The sequence below is a fragment of the Centroberyx affinis genome, unplaced genomic scaffold, assembly GCF_046629955.1.
Source record: "Centroberyx affinis isolate AG114_WGS23_722 - 3 ecotype Tasmania unplaced genomic scaffold, CSIRO-AGI_Caff_v1 ptg004321l_1, whole genome shotgun sequence".
NCBI lineage: Eukaryota > Metazoa > Chordata > Actinopteri > Beryciformes > Berycidae > Centroberyx > Centroberyx affinis.
In genome coordinates, this window is record NW_027282030.1 from 1,360 (window position 1) to 28,655 (window position 27,296).

A 27,296-nucleotide genomic window follows, 5' to 3' on the forward strand; every position below is an offset into this window, starting at 1 on the left:
TCTTATTGTTTCCATTCATAGTTTCAGAACTTTCACTGGCTATGTTCAATCAGAAATAATCTGGTTTTGCCAGCTTTGTTTCTTCATTTTGGTTGTTAAATTGGCCATAAATTCAATTCTAGGAATCATTAAAAAGACTGTAAAAGGTCTTTGTCTTTGTGAAACCTGCAGAGACCCTGTTATAATAACTCGAGGACAACATATCAGATTCTCGTTCCTCTCCCTTCTGTCTCGCTTCGCTTCTTGTCTTGTGTATGAATGCATGTGCCTCTCTGTGAATATGACTGTGTATGTGTTTCTTTGTCTTTTCAAGGCTTTGATAACAATGGGGTGAGAACAGGCCCCCGCAGCACTCGGCAGAGCAACCCAGAGGAGCACGCTAGCCACTACTTCAACACCTTCTCTAAGGACATGCTGGTCCAGGTAGGGTTCACACATCCAAAGCAAATTACCAATACAGGTCACCAATAAAAGATGCTCTTTCTTGTGTGTGAAATCAGCCTCCAAAAAAACCCCCAAATCAGAAGGCTCCAGAGGATAGACGTGTGTCTGTGTGTGTGGGTGGGGTAGGGAGCTGGGGGGTGGGGGCGCCCTAAATTTGTGTTTCCCCCCCTCACCCATTCCCTTTAATCCCTCTCTTCCCACACCTCGGGGTTCCTCTCTGGGGTTTGCATGCCTGTCCTGCCCCCCCTCTACTATTCCCAGCAGCCCGTCCTTTGAAGCCGTCTCCCAGTTCTGCTGCATGGCTGGGCCAGCATCCCAAAAATACACACTCACTCATACACACATACACACACACACACACACACACACACACACACACACACACACGTTTCCCTTGTGTAATCCGCCATGTCACACCCAGAGAGCCCTGGCCCTCCTGGCATGTGATGTGCTCTGGTACTCCAGGGGTTGGGACAAGTGGTGCACAGAGACCGACCAGGAGGGGAAGTTTTGTTTTTATACAGTATGTTTTTTTTTGTGTTTTGGTTTTGTTTGTTTCTCTGCCATCTGGTCTGAGACACTTGTTGGCGCTCCCTCCGATGGGAGATGGTGGGTACTACAGGGACCGTCTGTTCCATTACAACACAGACGAAGCGTAAAACATGAGACAAACACATACAGAAAAGAGCCAATGGGAGGGGGCGGAGCTTGATGCAAAATGCAGGATTGGTTCTGCCAAAGATTACAGGAAGGAAAATAAACATCAAAAGCAAACGTGCTGTCATGTCAAAAATGGCTCTACATTTTACAAATAGTGTATGAATAGTTAAGGATCTCCAAACACTGACTTGGAAGTTTGTGTGTGTGCGTGTGTGTGTGTGTGTGTGTGTATGTGTTTTCAGGCGATGGTGGGGATCCTGCAGGGGAAGGCCCGAGGCGGGGAGGAGGAGAGCATCCTGATGCACGACCTCAAGCCGTTTCGCATCCTCATCAGTCTGCTGGACAAGCCGGAGCTTGGTAACCAAACAATGCACATTAACTCTAGTTAGCACTGGTGTTGGGTGGTAGCATGTTACCGTAAATACTATTACTTTCCCCAGTAACAAGCAGTGTAACAAATTACTTTTCAATTTCAGTGATAACAATGCAGTTACTAATCAAAAAAATATGTTGTTACTTATCACCACCTCTAAATATCAGACTGAAGTTGAATTGTCTAAAAGCTAGGCCACCACCCCCTGATTCATTTTTGTCATAAGTAGTCGCCATCCTCACACTGAGCTAGTTTAAATAAGAGATGGCAGAAAAGTTTACTTTTTCAAGGTGGAACTTTGGTCCTTACTTTGATTTTTTTTGCAGCAAAAGGATGTCGGGAACATTTTCATTGCATTTTCCTTTTGCTCCGTAAAAGTTCTCTGATCATTCACAGGGGAGGGAACTGAGTTATCCTAATTTCTGAAGGTATGAGAGGGTGCAATCACCAATTTGGGGGTGTAACAGAAAAATAATATAATGAGTTGTGTAACAAATTACTCCTCATAGTGAATAGTAAGTAACTTATGAAATTAATATTGACTAAAATGTTACTGTTTACTGTACTGAGTAATCCAACACTTCACTACACATCAAATAAGCCCAAATATCCCATCTTGAACATTTTACTATACATATAATAAGTCCATGTAACACAAGAAATGCCACTGTTACTTCTCATATACAAGAGATGGATAGATAGTTGGATAGATGGAACATACAGCTTTCCAGCACAAGTGAAATAAAAGCTTTAATCAAGCATTTCTTAAATTAGGCATCAGGACGTACGATTGGTCCCAGGCTGAAAATTTTTTAAAGATCCCCGTTCGGAAATTGGGTAATAATTGATACTCGAATTCAACATATCCACTGCGTATATCACCCCATATGTCTGTTTTTGTGCCTCTCCAGGACCAGCGATCCTAGAGGATGTTCTGATTGAGGTTTTTCGGACTCTACACACTCAGTGCCGGACAGAGTTGGACCTCCACAACCAGAGTCCATTCAGCAAGGACCACACACACCTCAGCAGGTTGGTCCAGTCTAGCTCTTGTCCGTCTGTGGCCTTTAGACATTAGATTAGATTAAACTTGAATGAGCCCTGTGAGGGAAATCTGGTTTTTGCTACATCAAAGAAAAATATGTTATGACTAAGTATAGAACAGATGGAGGGTGTTAAACATAATGCATCTGACAGTTGCAACACTAGAAGTAATACATGAATTGAGGATATTTGCAGGGTGTGCAAAATGATAGTAGAATGGGGATTATGAATAAGTATAATGTTGAAATATGAAAATATAATCAGTATGAAAATATAAAGGTATCTGCAATGTTTAACAAATGAAAAAAAATATGAATATGAAAATTGTTGCAGATGTCCATTGTTAATGTACAATGTCAGATCTACATATGTACAGTACTGTGTGTGAAGATACAAACATTATTTTCACAAGACCTACTGTACTGTGTGAGGGAAACCATGGGTTGTGTGATGCTAATTTTGTCTGAATCATTCATAGCAAACTAAGAGAGAACAAGAAGACGGCAGAACTGATCAAAACGGCCAATCTCCTGTTCAACTCCTTCGAGCCGTACTACATGTGGGACTACATCGCTCGCTGGTTTGAGGAGTGCTGCAGGTTTGTACGATGTGCATACAGCATACAGTGTACTGTATGTGTGTTTAGGGTGGAACAGCAGAGTTAAGCCTATGGTGTGTGTATGATGGGAAGTAGGACAGAATACAGTAGCTAATTGGTTCTGCCCTGCAGGAGGACGCTGAACATCAGCCCACATGCACCACGGCATGCTGGGAGCTTAGATCCTCCAGAGCTCTCGTTGGTGGAGTTCTGTCAGCTGGTTGACTTCCTGCTGGATATTGTTTCCTTGGTGAGACACACTCAAACCCCTCTCTATTTCTTTCTTTCTTTCTTTCTTTCTTTCTTTCTTTCTTTCTTTCTTTCTATCTACCTTTCTGTCTTTTTCTTTCTTTCTTTCACTCTTTCTTTCTTTCTTTCACTCTTTCTTTCTTCCTTTCTTTCTTTCTTTCTTTCTTTCTTTCTTTCTTTCTTTCACTCTTTCTTTCACTCCTATCTTTCACTCTTTCTATCTTTCTTTCTTTCACTCTTTCTTTCACTCTTTCTTTCACTCTTTCACTCTTTCTTTCACTCTGACTTTGTTCACTGACTGTTAATTTCACAGTTCCCATTTGGCAGACGCTTTTATCCAAAGCGACGTACACATAAGATTTTAATACAACACAAGCAAGGTTCTAGTCAGGAGAGAACAGAAATCTTTCTGTATTGCTGTATTCTGTAGTCTATATTCCTTTCTTTCTCTTTCTTTCTTCCCGTATTCCTCTTAATTGCTATCTTTCTCCTTCTTTCTATCTTTCTTTTCTTTCTACTTTTCTTTCTTTCTCCCTTCCTGTAATTTTTCCTTTTTTTTCTTTGTCTCTTTTAAAAATGTTTTTATGTTTCTCTCTTTCACTGTTTTTTCTGTATTTCTCTCTTTCAAATTCTTTCTCTTTCAGCCCCACCCCTGCTTGCTCTCTCTCTCTCTCTCTCTCTCTCTCTCTCTCTCTCTCTCTCTCTTTCTCTCTCTCTCTCTCTCTCTCTCTCTCTCTCTCTCTCTCTCTCTCTCTCTCTCTCTCTGTCCTGGCTCACACACCTCCTCTTGTAATCTTATCTATTCACTATAACAACCTCCCATGGAGATTCACAATTCGGTCTCCATGCTGTCAGATTTGTCATCCAACACTGTCTTTGGGTCAAGTCCTGGGATGTTATGGCCACCATTAGGGTGTGTGTGTGCCTCCCCTCTGTTCTCTACCTGTGTGTGTGTGTGTAGGTGTGTGCAATGCCTCAACAGGTTCAGAAATGCCTGTGTGTTTAGTCTCTCTGCCCAAAGTCTTTTTTGCATCCTCTTAGAAATACGCTTGTCTCTACAGGATTTCCAATCTGAATAGTTTGGAAATCCCTCACACTTTTATTACTTTTTCTAAGTGCTTGTTTGTTTGTGTGTGTGTGTGTGTGAGAGAGAGAGAGAGAGAGAGAGAGAGAGAGAGATGGAATGCACGTGGAAAGTGTGTGCGCGTGTGTGTGTGCGCGTGTGTGTGTGTTTCTGCGTACAAAGTGTTGTCTGGCCTATGCTCTGCTTGCTCCTGTCTGTTCAAACTATCTGCTCTCTCTCCTTGAAGCCTACTAGAAGCATGAGGGTAATCTGCCAGGTAAAGTACTGCTCTTTCCTGCTTCTTCACCTCACCCTGCTTCACTGAGGCTACGATAACATTTCTGCAACGTCCTGCCAACATCCCTCAAACCATCCCTACTTCCGCTCTGCTTTCAGTGATCATTTCAGAATGATTGTAATCTTTTAATATCAAAAACCGAGATGATCCCACGCGAGAACTGGGATTGTAACAGTCATCATGTGTGGCGAAAACACTTACCCTGGCTGTTTGGTGTGGATCTTGTGAAAATGAAATCTACGCCCAGTGTGTATGTGCGTTCTGTCTAGCATGCATGCAGTAATTTGCTCCCACATTGCTTACATATTTTTAAAAATATGAGTATTTCAAAACTCCATGATTTAATGCTCATTTTCTGATTTGGTATGTTCTGTTGTTTTTGCTCATTCTTTCATTTTTTGTTTCATTTTAATTTGTTTCATTTGTCGAGTTCAAACACATCTGTGTTTAAAAAAAGTGCCAAAATTCAATAATGGCCAACTTTACAAAAATTACTAAAAAATGGATGGGGAGATCTTTGGATAGACTTTGCAGCCACAAATAGTCTCATATTGGAGTGTATAACCGTGATAAAGTATCAACTTACATGTGGGGGATTCCACACATGTCGTACTGTAGTGTGGATTTTCTGCACTTCAGGAAATAGTACACTATTGCTAGTCGAGTTCAACCGATATGGGTTTTTGAAGGCAGATACCGATATCAATATTTTTGGATTGAAGTAGCTGATATTTTAAGCTGATATCTGTAAATTTGTCCATTACTAGGCCAAACAATTCCCAAAACTTATTAAGTGTTTTCCCAGGAGGGAGAAACCTTCTGCAACAGCGTTTATACCATGGGATACTAAAACTAAAATAAATAATAATAATTATTATTTTTCATGCATACTTCAGGTTAAGAGTTTCCCATAGACAACCAAAGGAAGAAAAGAGAATTTCCCCATTAGGGGACGAAAGAAGTGTATCAAAAAAAGAAATATAAACACATTCATGCATTCAATTTTACAATAAATACCTACTCAAACTGTATTATATCCATCATCTTGGAGATGGACAACACTGACTGGCCTGTTTTTAATAAAAGACCAATATCAACCCTAATTGCTACTACTTCATACTATCAGGTTCACCTCCTCCCTAATATCCAGTACTTTTGACACAAAATCCTCACTTCTGTTCTGCTCCTCTCCGGCCTTTCCAGGAGACCTACATTGAGATCCAGACAGAGCATCTCCCCCAGCTGCTGCTGCGCATGGTGGCTGCTCTGACCTCTCACCTCCAGGCCCTGGGCCTCAGGGAGCTCACTCACTGCCTTCGTCTCTGCTCCAAGATCCTCAGCAAGGTACAGCCGCCGCTGGTGTCCCCTCTGGCCCTGCCCTCGGGCCCCCAGACTCAAGGCCTCTCCAACCCTACCGCCGCCCCTTCAGCCACGGCAAGGGACCGGACCGGAGACAAGGAGGACAAACGGGTGAGGAGAGAAAGAGGTTTACAGAAGCTCACGAATAAAAGACCAAGGCTATTTTCCATCATAAAAAAAAGAAATAAACTGGGGAGATGTTTCATACAGTTTCATCAGAGTTTTGTTTGGTGTCATAATGCATAGGTGTCAGGGAGTGTGTTTGATCACAAATGCCAGTCAAATCTCTCCTTAGATTTCTTCTTAAAGTAAATCGTTCTGTTGTTCACCCTGATCTTACCTTTATGTAGTAGGCTCATGTATATTAACCTTTTATTAATCTAAGGAGAGTCGACTGAGCACACTCTCTTTTCCAGCGGCACTGCTTCACAATCATACAGTTCCACACATTCACACCTGGGAGCTGCCCAGTACAACCACAGTCTTCTGCTAATAACCATTGAGCAGTAGAGCTGCTCAGTGGTTAGAGCTGCTCAGTGGTCACTATATGACCCCTGAGGAGTTTGTTGTTCAGTAAGGACGTAGAGAAAGAAGCCCCGTCACAGAATATTGGTTCACCTTTCTGATCAGCATCAGGAACAGTGACAGTTTTTCCTTTTGTCCATGGCCAAGTGGAGATAAAAAAGTGTTCACAAGCACCAAAATAAAGATCAACAACCCCCCCCCCACCCCCTGCCAACCATGCCAACTCTGCCAACTTTGAAAAACAAACTTTGCCAGCTGATAACTCTGCCCATGTCTCTGATCCCTCAAAAGTCCTTTAAAAATCACACAGCCCCTCTGTTGCTGCCCCAGTAGGTGCAAAACCCAGTTCGGCCCACTTCCCCACTACAAGTTATTGCCCAAAAACAGGCTCTGATGGTGTCCCCTGGTCCCTGAACAGGGCCCCGGCCGGCTCCTGTCGGCCTCCTGCCCTGTGTTGCAGTTGGCTGGGTGGTCCCACGACTGGCCTCGCCGTCCCGCTCTCCCTCGACACAAGGCGTTTGAAGACTTGTTCAGAACGCTGGACCTCCTGGTCCTCCTGGTCCCAGTCCAGCAACCTGGCTGTTTAAGTGTTTTAGAGCTCAGCGAGGCATGACGTAAAGTTCAGTCAGGCTCACGCCTGGAGATGGACAGAGGGATAGACGGATAGAGGTAGACCCATGAGGGGCAGGAGAGAGAACGAGTAGAAAGACACAAGATGGTTAACCAACAGCTGAGCCCAGTTCTCTGTGTCTCTCTCTAAGGAGGAAGAGGAATAGACTAGGCTATAATGCCCCCTGGGTGGGTCATATCCATTGGAGTGGAAGACCTCCCCCATACATCCGCTACATATAACGCTCTATGCCCCCCCACCCCACCCTGAGGGGCATTTGGAGAACGTGGTTCGCCATCTGAGTCCAGGCTCCAGTATGTGCGCGTCGCCTCGACCGAAATGCATCCTGGGAAGCCCTCGGGCTCCAAGCGCTGTCTGTCTGTGGCAGGCCGCTAGCCTGGTGCACAGCTAGATCTACATGCAGAGAGTCCCTCAGGTGAAAGCCAACAGCTGTGTTCGACCTTCGCTGCATGGAAAGCAGTGCACAGTGTACAGAATACAGTGCAGTAATGGAGTTAGTGTGTCCTCCACTCTCCACTAAACTACTAGTAAAGGTCAGAGTTAAATGAAAGTCAAAGGGGAAATTTTTCTAGCATAGCCCTTGTCTCTTTCCCCTAGACAATAATGGCAGAAATAGGGACTTTCTGAGATTAAAATACATGTATTTTTTTTCCCATGATAGCCGTGCCGTGGTTTTCAAAACCCAAAGTCAGGTCATTCAGATGTGGTGAGACACCTCTATACCTGGGTGGGCACTATCAATCTACATCACAGTGTGCTAAAAAATATTTTCTATGAATCAAGTCTGTTCTTTATTGAGCAGTACCTAATTACTAAAAGGAAGTAAAAGTTCAGTTGATTGTGAAAATCTAACTTTAAATCTTCACATCTTAGCTGTGCTCAACTCCCATAATCACATTGTTGTATGCAAATTAATTTTGATAACATAACACAATGGGACAAATGTATGGTTCTTCATCTATTAGTTTGCATGGAGTGGTGACTGTACAGAATCTGTACTCGGTTCATCGCTTTTTGTCTTAACAGTCAGCTTAGCAACACACATCTTTAGTTTCCTTTTATTTTTTTGTTTCCTGTATCTCCTCCAGTCTATATTAACCTTCCTTTTTCACCTCCTCTCTCCTCCTGCAGCTCCCTGCCACTCTGGAGCTGCCTGGCAGTGGGGAGGTGTTTGAGGATGGGGAAAACCCTTCCAGCAGTCGCTCTTCGGAAAGCGGCTTCACAGACTTTGTCCAGTACCAGGCAGACGGCTCCGAGGAGCCAGAGCGGACCCACCAGCCCCACCCCTCCCTGAAGACGGGCCGTCGCTCCTCAGGCCCGTCTCAGACCAAGACGTTGGACAAGCCGGTGATGCAGTGCTGCCTGGAGCACTTCCAGCAGTTTCTCTCCCGTCTGATCACCCTGTATATTGTCCCCGGCCAGGGTGATAGGGCTGGGGGCGAGAGGGGAGAGGTGGTGTGGTCGGGGCCTCTGGTTTCAGAGGGAACCCAGCAGAATGGGTGTGTGGAGCAGACGGAGTCGTGCTCAGGTCCTGGATCGGGGCTGGGCCAGAAGGAGTGCATTCCTGCCTTCACTGCTGCCTGCCAGCTCTTCCTAGAGTGCTCCAGCTTTCCTGTGTACATCGCTGAGGGAAACCTCAAGTCCTCGCCCACGCAGGAAGAGCAGAATGGTAAGACCCAATAATAGCAGTATGTGCATCATTGTCACATAATATTAAGCTGTTTTACCATATGCTATAAATATGTATTTTCCAAGAGGCAAATTCATCAAATGGCAAATTTGGGTCAGTTGGTCAAGGGTGAGACTAGCTTTATCATGGCATACAGCACTTAAATTAATTTCTGCAAATCATATCTAGCAGTATCTAATTAATAAAATTAAGTTAGAGTATATTGTAAAAATATAACTGTGAATTACTGCAAGTTTGTATTCAGAAACAGCTGAATGTCATCGCCACATAGAAATTCAGTTGAGGTATAAACAAGGGGAAGGAGGATTTTTATAGACAAGGGGAGTTTAGTAGTCATGCATTTTTTCACAGAAATGCAAGAGACAACAATACAGTGCTAAGATCTAGAAATGTTTTACAGTTTTAAAAGGTATGATGTGTTATGCATGTATACTTTATGTCTGCCCTCCATCCAGACAATGAGCAGGTGCGTCCGTCAGTGTGGCTGCAGACGCTGATGGACGCCTGCTGTCTGGCTGGTGACTTCAGCCTGCAGGGCGTGGCCATCTCCCTGCTCATGGACCTGGTGGGCCTCACTCAGTCTGTCGCTATGGTGACCGCCGAAAGCGTGGCGTCCGGCGGTCTCGGCGGCTCCGACTCCGCCCAGCCCATGAGCCCCAGCCAGGGCCGAGTGGCCGTCGTCATCAGGCCGCCGCTCACTCAGGGAATACTGAAGTACATCGCTGACAAGACAGACTTCTTCAAGGTAGAGATCTCTCAGCAGGTTAAAATAATTTAGTTTGAGGAGTATAGTTATAAACTAAATAAATGTTTTTTAATAAACTGTTTTTTTTTGTTGCTGTTGTATTGTTGGACTCCTATTAGCTTGTAGGCAATGCAAGAGGCATAATTTGCAGTGGCAAGAGAATAATAATCTAGGGTACACCTCTTACATGCTAACTGCCAAAAGCTTTAGCCTGGGAATGCAACATTTACATTAGCTCATGTTCTAATATTGCTTTACTCGACACAATGTGGTACTACCAAAATAATATGCTTCTTTTGTTAAATTCTACCTGTTACTATGAAGGAAACCACTTTGATTTCCACAAGATTTAATATAACTAGCATGGAATATGTTTTAGAAGGTCTTAGATTCACCCTGTCTTAATCCTAGTCTAATTTCAGACCATCCCTAGAGTAGAGTACTCTAGAGAGTTGTTGTTTTTACAGAATAAGAAGTCTATGATTTTTACATTGGTCTAGTGATAGAGCTCTTCGCCCTGTCTAATTTGAAATCTTGTGTCCAGAGTGTGGCTCTGATCCTGTGGGACCAGCTGAGTGAAGCGACTCCCCAGCACCACCAGCGCAGTGTGGAGCTCTTCTATCAGCTCCACAACCTGGTGCCCTCCTCCGGCATCTGTGAGGATGTCATCAGCCAACAACTCATGCACAGGGACAAGGTCAGCACAGTGCACACGAACCAACAACCTCACACACTCACTCAGTCAGTCAGTCAACTGTTTACATGAAATCCATGCTGAAACCTGTCATAAATTCCAATGTTCTTTCAGAGAATTCGGCTGGAGGCCCATGTGAAGTTCTCTGTGCTGTGGCATTTGACAAGAGATTTGAACATCACCAAGTCTTCTCCTTTTAACCGCACATTTGACAGGTAGGTTTGTTCCTCAGTGTTCCACATTTCAACGGTGCTTCATATATTTCTGGGGCTCTGTCATTATGCTCCTTAAATGTATAATACAGTCATCTTTTGCACTATGGTGTTACAGGTGCTGTTCCTGACTCTCTGTCCTTGTTAATTGTCCCCCACCAAAGGGGGGACTATGGATCGGTCTCCGTCCGTTTGTTCGTTCGTTAGTTAGTCACACTGTAATGTTGACTTTGTGCCGCTAGGGGATGGCATTGACAATGAGTGGGGACTCAGTGGTAAAGCAGGTCATACAGTTAAAGTTATCATACAATGTGGAGGACAATGAATGGGGACTCAGTGGTAAAGCAATACAGTTAAAGTTATCATAGGGAACATAATAGTCTACACACGCTACACACTTGGAGAGATCAGACTGGGTTGATGTATTGAAGTGAGAGTCAATGGAGAATTTTTGGGCAAACCTCTAACCACAAGACACTAGTTATTGTACAGTTGTTGGACTGTTGTACTGTTATTGCACTCATCACTGCACTACCACTGTGCCGTCAGTGTTGACTACTTATATCATATTACCACTTACCTACTGTGCAATACCATATATCACTTATCATTTAGCATTTATATTATTCATAACACTTATTATATTGTATATTGTATTATAAATTGTATTGTAGTGTACATTGTGTAATGTACGGATTGTATTTAATGCGTATTGTAGTTCTTATATTTTGTGCTGTATTGAGTAAAAACAGGACAATTACAGTTACTACATTTCAAGATATAACTTGTAAGCCTAATTCTGAGGAGAGTAGGCAACAGAAATATATGGTCAATCTGTCCTTCCATTGTCCCATACGAAAATACTTATACAATTTCACTCATATTTCAAGTACACTCAGCAATCACTGACTGACCCAAGGGTGGAACTACATCACTGGTGGGGCACAACATGTTTACTATTTGCTTGTTGTCCTTTGCTTCTCTCTCTCTCTCTCTCTCTCTCTCTCTCTCTCTCTCTCTCTCTCTCTCACTCTCCTTGTCATCCCCTTCCTCTCACTCTCCTTGTCATCCCCTTCCTCTCTCCTCCAGGTCTCTTTTCATCATGCTAGACAGTCTGAGTTATTGGGATCCATCTGCTAGTGCTGTGGGCCGGGCCTGGCTGAACCAGGTCCTACAGAGACATGACATTGCCCGAGTCCTGGAGCCTCTCCTCCTCCTCCTGCTTCACCCCAAGACCCACCGGGTCTCCATCCAGAGGGTCCAGGCCCAGCGCCACTGGGCGCAGGCCTTCCCCAACCCGCCCGAACAGGACCCATCAGAACCCATCTACGCAAGGGACTCTGGCTTCTCAGACAGTGAGCATTGGCCATTAACTCAGAGGAGTGAAAGCAAACTTGAAAAATGAACTTTTCATGAAGGGGATTAGTCCTCAGTGTAGTTACTCTAAGGGTGTGTTCACACTATTTTTTTTTTAGAAAGAGTGTTGCCTCGACCTCAATTTTTTTGCTGAGACTGAAAAGTGGGTCACAGAAGGTGCACTTTGTGTCCATAATGACTGTCAGTATGACTTCTTTACCATTGCTTTCTCCATTTTCAGTCTGGTTGTTGTTGTTGTTGTAGTAAACTGCTAGCGGCCTACGTAGTGCAAAATACCATCAATTTTCTCTTGTGGTGGGCTCGCAAAAATGTGGTCAGTGTTGTGTGTTCTTCTGAAAAGTTTAACTTTAATTTGCTTAAAAACGCTAGGCGCAGCACTTTTTCTAAAATGGATGCTTTTCATCACTCCCCATTAACTATAATGGCAGTCTGAGAAAAGCAGAGTAGGGTGAACATGCCCATAATGTCACTCTTATAGCATCCTCTAGCATTTGCTTGTTTATGAGTGAAATTTGCTTTTCTTCTCTCCGCAGACTTCAGCCACATCCAGGGGGAGAGTCTGAGGGTGGGACAGGAGCAGCTCCGAGGCCTGCCGCTGGGTGACATGGAGCCCTTCTGTCTGACTGTCAACCCCCTGAGCGACAGCCTGTCCTTACTGAGCCTGAGCAGTGAAAACCTGCAGCTGGCTGGTGAATATCAGTCAGCTGACCCACAGGGGGAGCACCAGAGCTCTGAGTCCAGCGGTTCCCACTCATCCACAGTGGACAATGGCAGCTTTGAGGAGCCAGATGGCGCCAACAGCATAGTCAACGGCTCAGACCAACAGCCTGGCTCCTCAGATAGCATGTCTGCGGAGGATGACGACTCTATAGATGAGGCTGTGTCTTGTGTTATAGCAGAGCTGATAGACAGGGTTGTGAGTTTAGTAGAGGAGGGATCTGTTGAAACCCCGTCCCCACCTGAAGCCTGGCCACAGACAGACTCGGACAGCACCTCCTCAGATACCTCCACCGGTCCCCGTCATGACTTGGGCCCTCATCCTGGCTCCCATCACCAGACCCTGCCGGAGATACTAGCAGGAGGCACGCTGGAGTTCCTCTCTGTCGCGACGGCTGATATTACTGCAGAGGAGCAGCACAGAGAGGGCATCACGCGTCACAGTTCATCACCTTCCATTGTCACGTTACCGGACAGCTCTGGACCAGCCACTCCGGACCACAGCCTGCGGGTGGATGACCCTCAGGCGCGCAAACGCAGCCACAGCAGCACCCAGCTCAGTCTGAAGGGGAAGATCATGGAGAGGTTGGCAGACAAATCTCCAGGGGCCAAGCCGAAGATCAAGAAGGCCAAGAGGAAGGAGGAGGAGAGGCTGAGGAAGGCAGCCATTCAGGCTGAAAAGGCCCGGCCACCCAGTATTTTCTTTGGGGACAGCCTGGATCTGGAGAACTGGTACAGCTGTGGGGAAGGTGAGGTATCAGAGATCGAGAGTGACACGGGCTCGCCCAGCGGGGGTGCCGGCGGGACTGTCGGGGGTGTCAGTGTCACAGGAGGACGTAGATGCTCCTCTGCTCCGCCTCGTTTTAACATCCACCCTCTCTACCAGCATGTCCTGCTCTACCTCCAGCTGTATGACTCCTCCCGGGCCCTCCACGCCCTGTCAGCCGTAGCAGCCATGCTAAGAGCTGCTCCCTCAGGGTTTGTCAGTGCCATCTCCACCACCAGCATCAACAACACCTACACTCCACAGCTCTCCTTGCTCCAGAACCTCCTAGCCCGCCACAGGGTCTCCGTCATGGGCAAAGACTTCTACTGCCCCATTCCCCAGGACTCCCACTCCCACACATTCCGCAGCGCCATGTACCTGGAGATCATCATCTCACTCTGTCTTTACTTCCTAAGGAGCTATTACTCTGCCCACGTGGCGGCGGGCGCTCAGGACCTGGCAGGGAACCGGGCCATGCAGCTGACCAGCGTGGAAGTCCTGACTCTCCTCTTCAGTGAGCTCTCCAAAGTCACAGGCGGTTCGGCTAAGGGCTTCGCCAGTTTTATTAGTGATGTGCTGTCCAAGTGCAAAGTTCAGAAGGTAGTCCTCCACTGCCTGCTCTCCTCCATCTTCAGTGCACAGAAATGGCACGAGCAGCGGGTGGCAGGGGTCAACGTGGCCACGGTGGAGGAAGGTCTATCAGAGGACAGTGTTATCAACCTATCAGAGGACCAGATAGACAGCTGTAGCGCCGTCCAGTCCCAGCTGCTAAGACTGCTGCAGAGCCTGGTGGTCCTCGAGCACAGAGTCCTGGTGCCGGCTGAAGAGGGAGGGGAAGCGGGACCCGTGGGTGGAGGGGCGGGGGCCGGAGGGACAGGAAGCGGCACCGGGGCAGGGTTTGAGCTCCTGGGAGGCGAGGTGGAGCACGTCAATCCTCAGCAGCCAATGACGTCGCTGCAGTACCTCCATGGGCAGCCCATCACGGCGCAGGGTATGTTCCTGTGTGCAGTGATCAGGGCGCTGCATCAGCACCACGCATGTAAAATGCACCCACAGTGGATAGGGCTGATCACGGCCACCCTGCCGTACATGGGGAGGGTGCTGAGGAGGGTGGTGGCCTCAGTCACCCTGCAGCTGTGCAGGAACCTGGACAATCTTCTCCAGCAGTACCGCTACGAGACGGGCATCATCGACACCAGGTACTGACAGTGAAATTCCTAACTGGCCTACCGTATCTATGCTATTGATTTTCCAAATAAAGAATGCAGCTTATAACAACCTGCAGTACATTATTGTATAGTCGGCCTATCAACAAGCAACTGCGATAGAATGGCTTAGCAAGGTTTTGATCACTAGATGGCACTCTTGACCATCAGATGTCTCAATGACTGATAGAGAAACTGTAATTCCATTTCTTGACATTCAGAATTCTCATGTTGAAATATTGAAATATATTCATTCAAAAAGATGTATTCAGGATTAAACTATGTATCTTTCTCTATCCTGTAGACCTCAGTGGATGGCTCTCTGCATCCCTCCTGACCTGATTCTGACAGTGCTGGAAGGGGTGACAGCCATTATCCATTACTGCCTGTTGGATCCCACTTCCCAGTACCACCAGGTGAGGGCGCTATGCACCACAAACCAGTCTCAGCTGATATTACTCTTTCATCCATCAATGAACGTTTATTACATTGCACAAACTCACCCCCCTACAGAGGTGTATTTTTTCATAAATCTAGTTCTTTCTTAAGAATCAAGTTCAAATCAAGTTCTTTATTTATTGATTGATTGATTGATTGATTGATTGATTGATTGATTGATTGATTGACTGATTCACAAGCCAGCGTTGCTTTGTGGCAGGCTGCCTGTGTTACATTTTAGACATTCACATGCCTATTTGAATCATTCCCAAATATATAATGTATATGAAGTTATGCTTTATGTTCTTCTATGTCTTTGCATAATTAAGTATATTGTTTATCACCATATGAACTGACTATCCTGTTGCATATCCTGCTTCTCAGTTGCAGGTGAGTGTTGACCAGAAGCACCTGGCCGAGGCTCGTTCAGGCATCCTGTCCATCCTTCATACCATCATGTCCTCTGTCACCCTGCTGTGGAGCGTCCTCTACCAGGCTGACAGCTCCGACAAGCCGGCTGCTGCCTCCGCTGCCTCCACCTCCAACATCAACCTGGGCTCTACCAAGGTACACCGGACAACATGCGCTCAGGACAGAGCTATTCAATCAAAATAATTCAGTAACATTTCTCATTGCAGTTTTTTTCTAGCGGGGTGATAAAAAAAGGAAAAAAGTCCCTGGCTGCTGCGTCATAATTGAAACAATGTCCTTATTGTCAAATAATTATGGTTGAGCTTTTGACTGAACAGAATGAGAGATGAGAGAAGGTACAACTTTCTCTGAGACATACCTTTTTCAGAAATGTAGGCTATTTTGCAACTCTAGCAGCCTCATTTGACATAAAAAAAGGAATCAAATAGCACATATGATGAATAGACAATTAGAACTACATCATCATTTCCATAATGCCACTTCCTCTGTGATTAATTTGTATTGTCATAAGCTTTGCCCAAAACAGTATATGCACAGATAGCCCCCTTATTGCTCCCATCCGGAAACCCATCTGGAGATGTTAGTTTAGCAGTTTAACGGAGTGCATTTTTAAATCTTTTAATCCTGCAGAGTCGTGTTTTGAGGTTGTAACAAAGCAGAAAACAACTGATGATAGACATACTAGGTCTGTGGCAAGAGGGGATTGTATAATACCTATGAGGAGGACTGCCTTCGGACAGTCAGCTTTTTCAGTGAGAGCAGCTCACACATGGAACAGTCTGCCAACACTTATCAGAGACTGTGACACATATCGTTCATATAAATTTAATTTAAAATCATGGTTAAAAGACAATCAAGTGTGTGACCATACTCTTGTAACTTATTCAAATAACCTGAAGCGTGCTTTGTTTTAAAGTATTTTATGTGTTCTTATGAAGTGTGCTTTGCTATATGTACAGTATTGCTGTTCCTGATTTAATGTATTTTATGTGTCTTTTGTAGCTGTCATTACACCTGCCCAGGGACTGCAGTTGAAAATTAGCCAAGATGGCTAAACTGGCACATTTACAGAAATGTCTACTAATGTGCACTGTCCCTGTAACTTTAAACTGTATAAATAAATAAATAAATATTAGTTTTACTGGAGGTGGTCAGGTGATGTAATTTTCACTGGCATAATTCAGTGATTTTTATCCTGTGCAGAATGACGTTATTTGTAATTATTACAGGGCCCGCAGGAGTAGGCTAATAGTTTAAGGACAAATAATCCACTGGTTTTCGCGAAACTATCATATCCTTTGTTAATTTTTAGCACCGTCTGGATCGCTAGTCTGTGCTTGATACAAATTACCATTACTGTGCTTGGAACAAAGTCTAGACTATTGTTTTTGTCTGGCTTTAAATGTTGAATGCAGAGGTAGTGTGTAACGCAATTCCAAAAATGAAATGCCTCCCCAGATATTTGGGGCAACGATAATTGATAATTGATTTATTCCCTGCATTCAGTTGTGTTTGCCTCAACACAAGGTGGCATCCGAATTCCCTCTATTTAAGATATTTATATACAGTATATCTATATAAGATATTTATAAGAGGTGACTGGTTTCATTATGGATTGCAACTGGGATGGACTGTTTTTCAGAGTAGGTTATCAGCTGTTCAGGTCTAACTTATCTTCCTCCTCTACCTGAATTCTGCAGAACCTCCGTCAGCAGATCCTGGAGCTGCTCGGTCCAATCTCCATGAACCACGGCGCCCACTTCATGGCAGCCATCGCCTATGTCTGGAATGAGAGGAAGCAGATCAAGACTCCAGTCAGGAATAAGGTGGGTGTCATAAACCAAACACAGTGGATATCAAAAGTCTACCCACCCTTTCAAATCCTCCAGCTTTTATTGCCTTGAGGCCTGAATTGAAAACCCATTAAATCAGACTTTTTTTTTGCTTTCATTTGGATATAATAACCAACAAGGCCTACTCATTTCTGACAATGTGTTAAAAAGTATTAAAAAGGTAGCAAAGAGCTAAATATGTTAGCAGTGAGAATACGAATGCCATCCATTCACTCTCTGGCTGCCATCTTTCCCAATAGAAATGCCTTAAGTGGTCTTTAAGAAATGATTCCAACAAACCTCTCTAACAACAAATGTAATGTGTTATGACATCTCTTATCTTATTTAGTTCTACTTGAGGACTTTCACTTTTATTACACTTCTCTATGCGGTTCTAACACTTGATCTTCTTGATATCTGTGTTTGTTTCACAGGTGATTCCCACAGCCAGTGAAGAACAGCTGCTGCTGGTTGAGCTGGTTCGTTCGGTGAGCGCCATGCGGACCGAGACTGTTATGCAGACTGTCAAAGAGGTCCTGAAGCAGCCGCCTGCCATCGCAAAGGAAAAGGTTGGTGTTTTAACATGTTCTTCTTCTAACAAAATATAGACAAATCCCACATTTCCTTGCTGCTGGCAAGAGTACACCTGTCTTGTTACTGAAGTCCATTAGCTGAAATGGTTTCTTCCCCTCCCCCTTCCTCTTCAGCGAGAGACTGTTAGACACTCCAGGGCTTTAACAGTGTTTCTGCCTGAGTATGATGATAAAAAATTCCCTATTCATATAACTGAGCTGAAAACTTGTTCATGGTTATTCTCTATATTCTTACCTTTTCCTTCATTTCTTTCTCCAACAGAAGCACCTCTCTTTGGAGGTCTCCATGCTGCAGTTCTTCTATGCCTATGTTCAGAGGTGAGATCATTGCTGTGCTTCTCTACATGTATATGCCTTTATCTCAGTTAGTTGAAGCTCATAGGATGTCTTTAGTCCTCTTAAACCGTCTAACCATTATAAAGGTCTCATCATCCCATCATGGAAGAACCCTCTAAAACCCAAAGCTGTTCACCTTTGTGTTAATGTTCATGATTGTGCCCTCTGTTCTCCCTAGGATCCCTGTTTCCAGTTTGGTTGATAGCTGGCCGTCTCTGCTAGCGCTGCTGAAGGACTCTGTGCAGTTAGGACTACCTGCTCCTGGACAGTTCCTCATACTGGGGTTGGTGTCTTTTCCTCATCTCTTTCACATGGACACAGCCTCACAACCTTTATGGATTAACTTGTATGACTTAATCTTAAACTTCTCATCATCAGTGCGTGGATGTTAATGGGTTGCCCACAATGGACTGCTAGCTATGTAGATCTGAATGATTCAGTCACTAGAGACTACGCCTTTTCCCACTCCTGCAGTTACGTATTTTACACCTCTATTAATTTCTTTTTCTCTCGTCAAGGGTTCTGAATGAGTTCATCTTGAAGAATCCTAATCTGGAGAGCAAGAAGGACCAGCGGGAACTGCAGGTAATTAACTGCCTTGACTCCCACTTAACTCTCAATTGTTTCTGTAATATTTTTTTTTTGATGAGATTTTTCTTATCTTTTACTTAGTATCATCTCAGCTACTATGCCATTTTCTGTCTTTTTACATCATCATAATGATAAGTGGGACTTTATTACATGCTCTCTGGGTATATGGAGAGTGAACTGCAGTAAACCGACCTGACTAAACATTATTTCCTACTAAACAGACTGAACATTATTTCTGTATTCAGGATGTGACCCATAAAGTGGTGGAGGCCATCGGGACAATTGCAGGCTCCTCTCTTGAACAAACCACTTGGCTGAGGAGGAACCTGGAGGTCAAGGCCTCTCCTCAGATAGTTGTGGATGGAGCCAACCTGGAAGCCGATGTAGAAGGTTGGCTACTTACAGTACATCAACTTTTGCTTGGACCTTATAATTGCACTGGAGAATGTGCCAATGTCATTGTCTATTGCTGTATATAAGCTAGTTTGACGCCTAACTTACCTGGCTGTACCTCTAATTTAAGACATGACATCTGATGTATGTAAAAATAATCTGGATACAAGACACTAAAACAAGGTGTCAAAAGGAGCAGAGCACTTCTGTTCACATGCACCAGATGCACTAGAAGTTGAAAGAGCACTGTGAAATGTAGCTACTCATGTTTTGCAGATAGCCTGCATGTTTCAGCATGGCAGCATGTTTTCTGCTGTGTACCCTCCACTAATGGTTGGTGTGTGTGTGTCTTTATAGATTTAATGCTCACAGTGATGGAGGCCTCCAGCTTCACTCCATCAGTGTACAGCGTTCACGCCCTCACACTGCTGGCCGAGGTAAAACACCAATGTGTCTGTAATTCAGCTCACTCCTTCTTGCACAACTCCTGTTTCCCTGTCCATCAGCCAGTGGCCCTGTCATTTATTTCCATTGTTCTAGCAAAGCTTCTTCATTATGCCTCGGCCTCAAGCTGCTCTCACTCACATTTATCAGCAATGTTTAGGCCTGTTTGCTTTTAGACACCGCCCTACAGTACACTAACACACTCCCACTGAGCTTCTTATAGTCGATTTACGACCACCTCCCTGCCTCTACTTCAATCATTATTAGCAAACCAATAAATCAATATGTTGGTGCTCAAAGGAGCTTGAGAATTGAATTCACTGGCCAGCCGCTCCCAGCGAGGCTCTTTTGGCTTAATGTGGATTGTGCAGCTATTGCCTGAGGTTCACTGCTCTTTGTAGCTCTTAGATTAATGGATTTATTCAAGGCAATGTATCAGAGGTTATGCTGCAATCCATATTGCCATAATGCTGTGTATTTTGCTATTGGTGCAGTAATACTATGCCCATATATCATTATCCAGCCAAGGAATCCAAGTAGAAGATGCATACTTAGAGATTAATAGCTAAAACACTTCCTAATGTCATTTTGGAAGCATGTTGCATAATGTTGCCATCCTTATTGAAAGAATGCTTCATTTATTTGTCAGGTGCTGGCTCATCTGCTGGACATGGTGTTCTACAGCGATGAGAAGGAGAGGGTAATCCCACTGCTGGTTAATATCATGCACTATGTAGTGCCCTACCTCCGCAACCACAGGTATGGATTAGCCTCTTTATATTTTGTGGAGACATCTTCTCTGATTAGAGTCGGATTCTAATGTTAACACTTTTACAGTTTATAGTAATATCACAATGGTCAAACAGCTTTTAACCTACAAATTGCACTCTGTGTAGCTTTTCAATTTAGAAAATAGTAAAGTATAAAGTCTAAACATGTTGAAATGTCATGTCAAAGGAAAAAAAATTATGCTACATTAATCTTTTCATGTTAAGAAGAAAGATGAAGTGTACTGAATTGCCAAGTGTAAATATGAGTCATAGTTTAATATATGCGTGTTTTAAATGACAGAGTACTGTTTTCTGTCTCCCTGGCAGTGCTCACAACGCCCCCAGCTACCGGGCCTGTATCCAGCTGCTGAGCAGCCTGAGTGGGTACCAGTACACCCGCCGTGCCTGGAAGAAGGAGGCCTTCGACCTCTTCATGGACCACACCTTCTTCCAGATGGACTCCTCCTGCGTCAGCCAGTGAGTAGGAGAGGGAATTTGACCCTATCTGTGTGTGTGTGTGTGACCCCTTTTACACACGGTATTAACATGCTTCCTTGGTGATTATAATTGGACAGAGCATAAACACATCAACTCCAGGTGTACGTGCACACAAGATGCACTGAATATCCGATCACCTAAACCAGTTCCACACATTGACAGCAAGATGTTGAAGGGATAGTTCACCCCAAGATGAAAATTCAGTCATTATTGGCCCAACCCCATTGTCAGGTGAAACTTCATTGAAGTTTGTAGGACCACCAAACACACAGCAAGTCTCAGCCTTATCCCAAACTGTTGAAGTTGATGGGGCCGTTTTTTTACAGCTCCAAAAAAAGCATAAAATGTTCATCAAATTTCCATCAAGCAGCTAGCTAATAAAAGTATTTTTATAGCCACACGATTGCATGGTGGGTCCAATATTTCCCTCATGATCTCCAATGTTTTCCAAATACTTACAAATACGTAGATATAAATAAATGTTAACACACAAATCTAACCAGGAAGTGCATTCAAATCAAGCTTGGATAGCAACATACTCGTCCAGAATGGATTATCAAGACACTTGTGGACAGTCTGCACTTTGGTGATGGAAAGAGAAATATGTTTTCAGGGTGTATACCAGAGATGCATTTTAAAGCCAGGTGTAAATATAATCTGGCCAAATCATATATAGACTCAATCTGGATACGATACACATGTTAATATCAGGTGCAAGGGAGCCTGTGTCTGTTTATGTTTCTCCTGGGAATATTAACCTATTAAACTAACAGCAACATCATTTCCTTCATTTTTCAGCTGGAGAGCCATCATTGACCACTTGATGACCCATGACAAGACCACATTCAGAGACCTCATGAGTAAGCTTCAAGTCTCTTAATAAAGTTGATTTTACTACTGGGTGCTGTTATAGACCATTTAACAGGTAATTGTATCCTAATTGATAATTATAGAGCGGTGGGTGTATAGACCTTGCATGTCCAATCTCAGGGAGAATCAACTCTTAATATTACCATGCCTCACTGTTTGATCTCTACTGGTCTCTGTAACTTCCCTGTAACTTCCCTGCCAGAATGTATTTTAGAATTTTACGCACACATTTACACAGTTTCACACATTTATTGCATTTGATGGTGGTTTTCAGCCATTTTTATACATTGAATACAATGAAAGAAAAAAGCAACAAAGCAAGCATCAAAATTGAAACTCCAGTAAAGTCTCTAGTACATCCATCCTAACTTGAATGCCAATGTGATACAGTAAAAGCCTGTTAAAAGCTAACAGGCTCGTACTGTAGCAGACTGTAGTAACAGTCACCCTGGGTGTTTTCCTCCAGCCCGGGTGGCTGTAGCCCAGAGCAGCTCTTTGAGTCTGTTCACCAACCGAGACGCCGAGCTGGAGCAGAGGGCCATGCTGCTCAAACGCCTCGCCTTCACCATCTACAGCAGCGAGGTGGACCAGTACCAGAAATACCTGCCAGACATACAGGGTAATACACACTAATACACACACACACACACACACACACACACATACACAGCTGGCACCATCTTGGAGGTTCACTGGAGAATTGGTTATGCATAAATAATGCATAAATATATAACTACCGTGTGTGATGTGTGTGAAATTGAGAACGAGGTTCATTTTTTGTTTTACTGTCCTGTCTACGAGGACATAAGGGATGTACTTTTTAGTAAAATGTCCTCTATTTATGTTGATTTCTTTGGGTTGGATGATTATGAAAAACTTGAGTTGTGTTTCAAGAAGGGAACCTATTGTGTAGCAGATTTTATTTGTCAAGCTTGGGAGAGAAGGCAGAATATTTTGTTTAAGACCGAGCTGTAAAATAAGCTGTATAATAAGCGGTAATCTTGTTATAAGAAATGTTTTGAAATGTATGGCCGCTGCAACGGTAACTTTGGTGTCTTGTAAACCCATGAGGGTTGGGCACTTTGTGTGCATGACACGAAAATAAAAGAAATCAAAAAATCATCACTACCAGGCTAGAAAAAGAGAAATGCCTGAAAAAAATATGTTGTGGATGTGGATCCATAAAGTAACGTTATAAGTAAAAGTGAATAGTCTGATGAGGTAGATTTGTCTCTACATGTAGGTTATGATGACACAGTAAAGTTACTTGTCTTTAGTCCTAGCCTAGTTGTACTGTAGCTTGAGAAGAAAATTTAACCTGAACATTTAGTTTTGGCTGTGCTAGCTAGCGAACTAGCCAGCAGGTTAATTTAGCAAAGCAACCAGTGTTATTATTAACATGAAACTAACTACCCACCACTAGCTACTAACCACATAACATTAGCTTGTGTGTAAATCAGATGTGTTAGCAACAAGACAGTGATAGTTACCAAGATTAGCCAGCTAACAAGCTGGTATTATCTAAACACAAAATGGATCACGTGTATCAGTGATGGAATTATCAGTTCCAACGATGTATTCCACATGCTCATAAATTAGAAATAGTGAGGTGTATTTTAACCTGCATATTTTACCACATGTTCACTGAGCAGATACTTAAATTTTCTAATGTGTGCGTGTGTGTGTGTGTGTGTGTGTGTTCAGAGCGTCTGGTGGAGAGCCTGCGTCTGCCTCAGGTGCCCATCCTCCACGCTCAGGTGTTCCTGTTCTTCAGAGTGTTGCTGCTGCGCATGTCGCCTCAACACCTCACCTCGCTGTGGCCCACCATGATCACTGAACTGGTGAGATCTACACACTACATGGACAAACTGCAGTCTCTCTCTCGCGCTCTCTCTCTCTCTCACTCTCTCTCTCCCTCGCTCTCTCTCTCTCTCTCTCTCTCTCTCTCTTTCATTCATACGTTTTGTCTTTCAGACACACACACACGCTGATGACCAGCTTTACTGCACTTCATATTAGAAAAGTACAAAATATTGTGAGATGCTGTTTTCTTTCCTCTTCTCTCTCCCTGTAGGTTCAGGTGTTTCTACTGATGGAGCAGGAGCTCACAGCAGATGAGGACATATCAAGGTAACTGATTGTAATTGATGTTAGCTCAAACTGTACATAGAGTCATTGCAGCAGCAGATAATAGGATATAGGTGAGAATACAGCAAAAAGAGAGTATTGAAGATACTACAAGTAATTACAAAAAAAGAATATATTGAGGGTAATATAACAAATAAATAAAATAAAGATACAGTGTCTTCGTTAACAGATTTACAGGTTAGCAGACGTTTGCAATTTGCATTTGATGTACAATTAACGTTATACGTTGGCTGAGCAAAATGTACATTGTTGGCTTTCCATATTATTCGATTTTCAGAGTGGCTGTTCAAGAGTGCATTGCTAGCTAGAAAAACATATGCAAAGAAATGTGTCCAGACATCCAGACAAATTTACACACAATCATGGGACTATTTCTAAATATTTTATGTATTCTGTCCATTCAGTTATATTATTGATCCTCTCCTGTCCCTCTCTAGGACGTCAGGGCCGTCTGTGGCGGGGTTGGAGACCACCTACTCTGGAGGGAACGGCTTCTCCACCTCCTACAACAGCCAGCGCTGGCTCAACCTCTACCTGTCTGCCTGCAAGCTGCTGGACCTGGCCTTGGCCCTGCCCTCCGAGAGCCTGCCGCAGTTCCAGATGTCAGTACAAACAACTTACTCCACCGCCGGTGGAAATTCTCTTGCCAAATTAAATTCCCTTGAACTTTGGTAATTTAAAATCTAGTGCAAGACAATCAAATGGGGAAGTACACACAGGCACAAAAAATCCGATTTAAAAGTCGATTTAAAATGGATTTTGAGTCAGCACACAAGGTAGCCTAAACACAGCTGACATTTTCCAGAGCCTTCCTCAGGGTTTGCTGGTTTTGTCCCATTTGAGTGCCTTATGCTGCTGCTTCCTATTGGGAATGCACCGCGATAAGTCGACTCGCCTACGCTTAGAGGAATTGCCCAACCCTAACAAGTGGCAGTACATAAGTGACTATGGAGTGTATTTGAATGTATGAATGAATAAGGTATATGGATATCACTTATTTAATGCTTTACTGACTTCTTAAATGCAGGTAAAAAATGTGTGTATCCTGCCTCATTACCAGGTACCGCTGGGCCTTCATCCCCGAGGCGTCAGATGATTCAGGACTGGAAGTGAGACGGCAGGGGACACACCAGAGAGAGTTTAAGCCCTACGTGGTTCGACTGGCCAAGCTGCTGAGGAAACGAGCCAAGGTATTTCACCCTGCCTCTGTCTGCAGTAATAAGCACGCAGTTATGAAACGATGGAGACAAATGAGTAGATTTTTCATAGCGTATGCTCAGGGCAAGCCTCATTAACTGTCCACCTCTATAATGGAACCTGATCCCAAAATCTGGAGAGGGCCCCTTAATCTAGAATTCCTCAAACAGATTTTGAGACGTCATATTACAGGAACTTTTGTTACCTCTGCAATATTGTGGATTTGATGTCCCTGCTTCCTAGTTAATAAAGTACATCTATCTATCTATCTATCTATTGATGGTGGCAGCACCTCTTTGTTTTGCTCTATGGTTTGTTGACTTCCTAAACTTCTTCTTCCCTCTCTTCCTTCCTAAACAGAGGATAGAATAAACCCAGCTTCTAAGTCTTGGATATTTCATAGATTAAATTAAACTTTAATGATCCCTGTTTGGAATTTGGGTCATTACGGCAGCGAATATTGTCTGTCCAGATAACTTAGTCAACAACACACTGTTATACAGCAAATTTAGTTGTAGATGCAATATATTGTGTGTATATGTACATAAATATATATATATATATATATATATATATATATATGTATGTACTGTGCATAAGTCTTAGGCATATGTCAAAGAAATCCATAAAGTGAAAATGCTTTCAAAACTAATGAAATGAAAAGTTTCTGAATATCAAAAATTTACAATAAACAGCAGTCTACTGACACACTAATGCAGAAAACAAATAAACATCTAAGACTTCTAAGAAATTTATATAAAAAATCTAGGGTGCCTAAGACACACGCACAATACTGTGTGTGTGTGTGTACATATATATATATATATATGTACACACACACATATATACATGTGTATATATATATATATATATATATATATATATATATATATACATACATAGACTATAATATGGCTAAATACATACCCTGTGGCATCAGTGCAAGCTTAAATCAATGATTGTAGTCTAAAGAAAACATACAGTGGGGTTTCTTGAAATTTTGCATTGTCCAGCATTGATACTAAGAATGTAATACTTGGGGTGGGGGTGTTTGCTTGTCTCCCAAGTGGGGTGTTGTGGGAAGGTTCATGAAGCCACACCTGTCTAAGTATCCTCGCACAAGATACTTAACCCCTACCTGCTCCAGGGACACCACACTAGCTGGCTGACCCTTTACCCAACCAGAGAGCGAAAAGAGAATTTCTCCCTTGGAGGAAGAATAACATAGAAAATATCAAAAATCAAATGATTTATTGTTAATTCCCCCCCTCCCACAGAAAAACCCAGAGGAGGACTGCTCCAGCCGCACCCTGTCCTGGGAGCCGGGCCACCTGCTGCTGACCCTCTATGTGATCCGCAGCATGGAGCAGCTCCTGCCCTTCTTCAACCTGCTCAGCCAGGTCTTCAACAGTAAGGCCAGCAGCCGCTCAGGTCCCGCCTACGCCCACACCCCCAGAGACGCCCCCTTCCCCAGCCACAAGGACGGCCACAAGCTGGAGAGCCAGAAAGTGTTCTGGAGTCGAGCTCGGCAGAACATCGAGGAGATGGTGGAGAAAGACTTTCTAGAGGGCCTTATCAAGACGTGAGGACACAACAAGGGGAGGGACAGGGGATGAACGGGGGATAAATGATCAACACTAGTGAAAAACCTCAACTTGTATATGAAAAAAATAAGGGAATATTAATGGGGAACTTAAAAAACAGAATCAAGTTTGTAAATTTTTTTTGTATTTATAATGACTATTTTACTTTTCAAATTCTATTCTATTTAATTTTAATTATTTGTATATATGGAGCAGCTTTGATGACTGATCCTTAACATTTCGTGTGAGTCCTTCGGGACAAAGTGAAGATGCTGTGCCATTCCATATCGATGTGACTTAATAAATAAAGACTTCATGACATGTCTTCATGACATTTAAAATGCATTCATGCCACTTGTGCCTCAGACTACATGAGGTCTTGCAACTTGGACTTACATGCAAAACAGTATGGAGGTTAATGATTCAAACTGATGAACCCTCATTAATTAACCAGTCATTGGTATTCCTAGATTTCCAACAGGGGATGGAGGGAATATTGCCTGGGGCCCCGGACTACCAAG

The 27,296-nt window shown here is 43.6% G+C and overlaps 1 protein-coding gene across 1 annotated transcript; it reads left to right on the plus strand.

Annotated features, from left to right (window-relative positions):
• The first annotated feature begins 318 nt into the window (after positions 1-318).
• On the plus strand, positions 319-27,090 carry dop1a (DOP1 leucine zipper like protein A). Its single transcript, XM_071543480.1, has 30 exons — positions 319-423; positions 1,347-1,461; positions 2,389-2,509; positions 3,000-3,119; positions 3,252-3,369; positions 5,933-6,199; positions 8,376-8,913; positions 9,390-9,679; positions 10,224-10,376; positions 10,488-10,588; positions 11,675-11,940; positions 12,496-14,644; positions 14,955-15,066; positions 15,473-15,655; positions 17,221-17,346; positions 17,787-17,921; positions 18,208-18,263; positions 18,460-18,564; positions 18,800-18,866; positions 19,118-19,262; positions 19,623-19,702; positions 20,359-20,468; positions 20,807-20,956; positions 21,776-21,837; positions 22,314-22,466; positions 23,552-23,688; positions 23,922-23,977; positions 24,433-24,597; positions 25,056-25,185; positions 26,470-27,090. Exons 1-30 carry the CDS (start codon positions 412-414, stop codon positions 26,776-26,778), a joined length of 6,531 nt encoding a protein of 2,176 aa, XP_071399581.1. The 5' UTR covers positions 319-411; the 3' UTR covers positions 26,779-27,090.
• Positions 27,091-27,296: the final 206 nt, after the last annotated feature.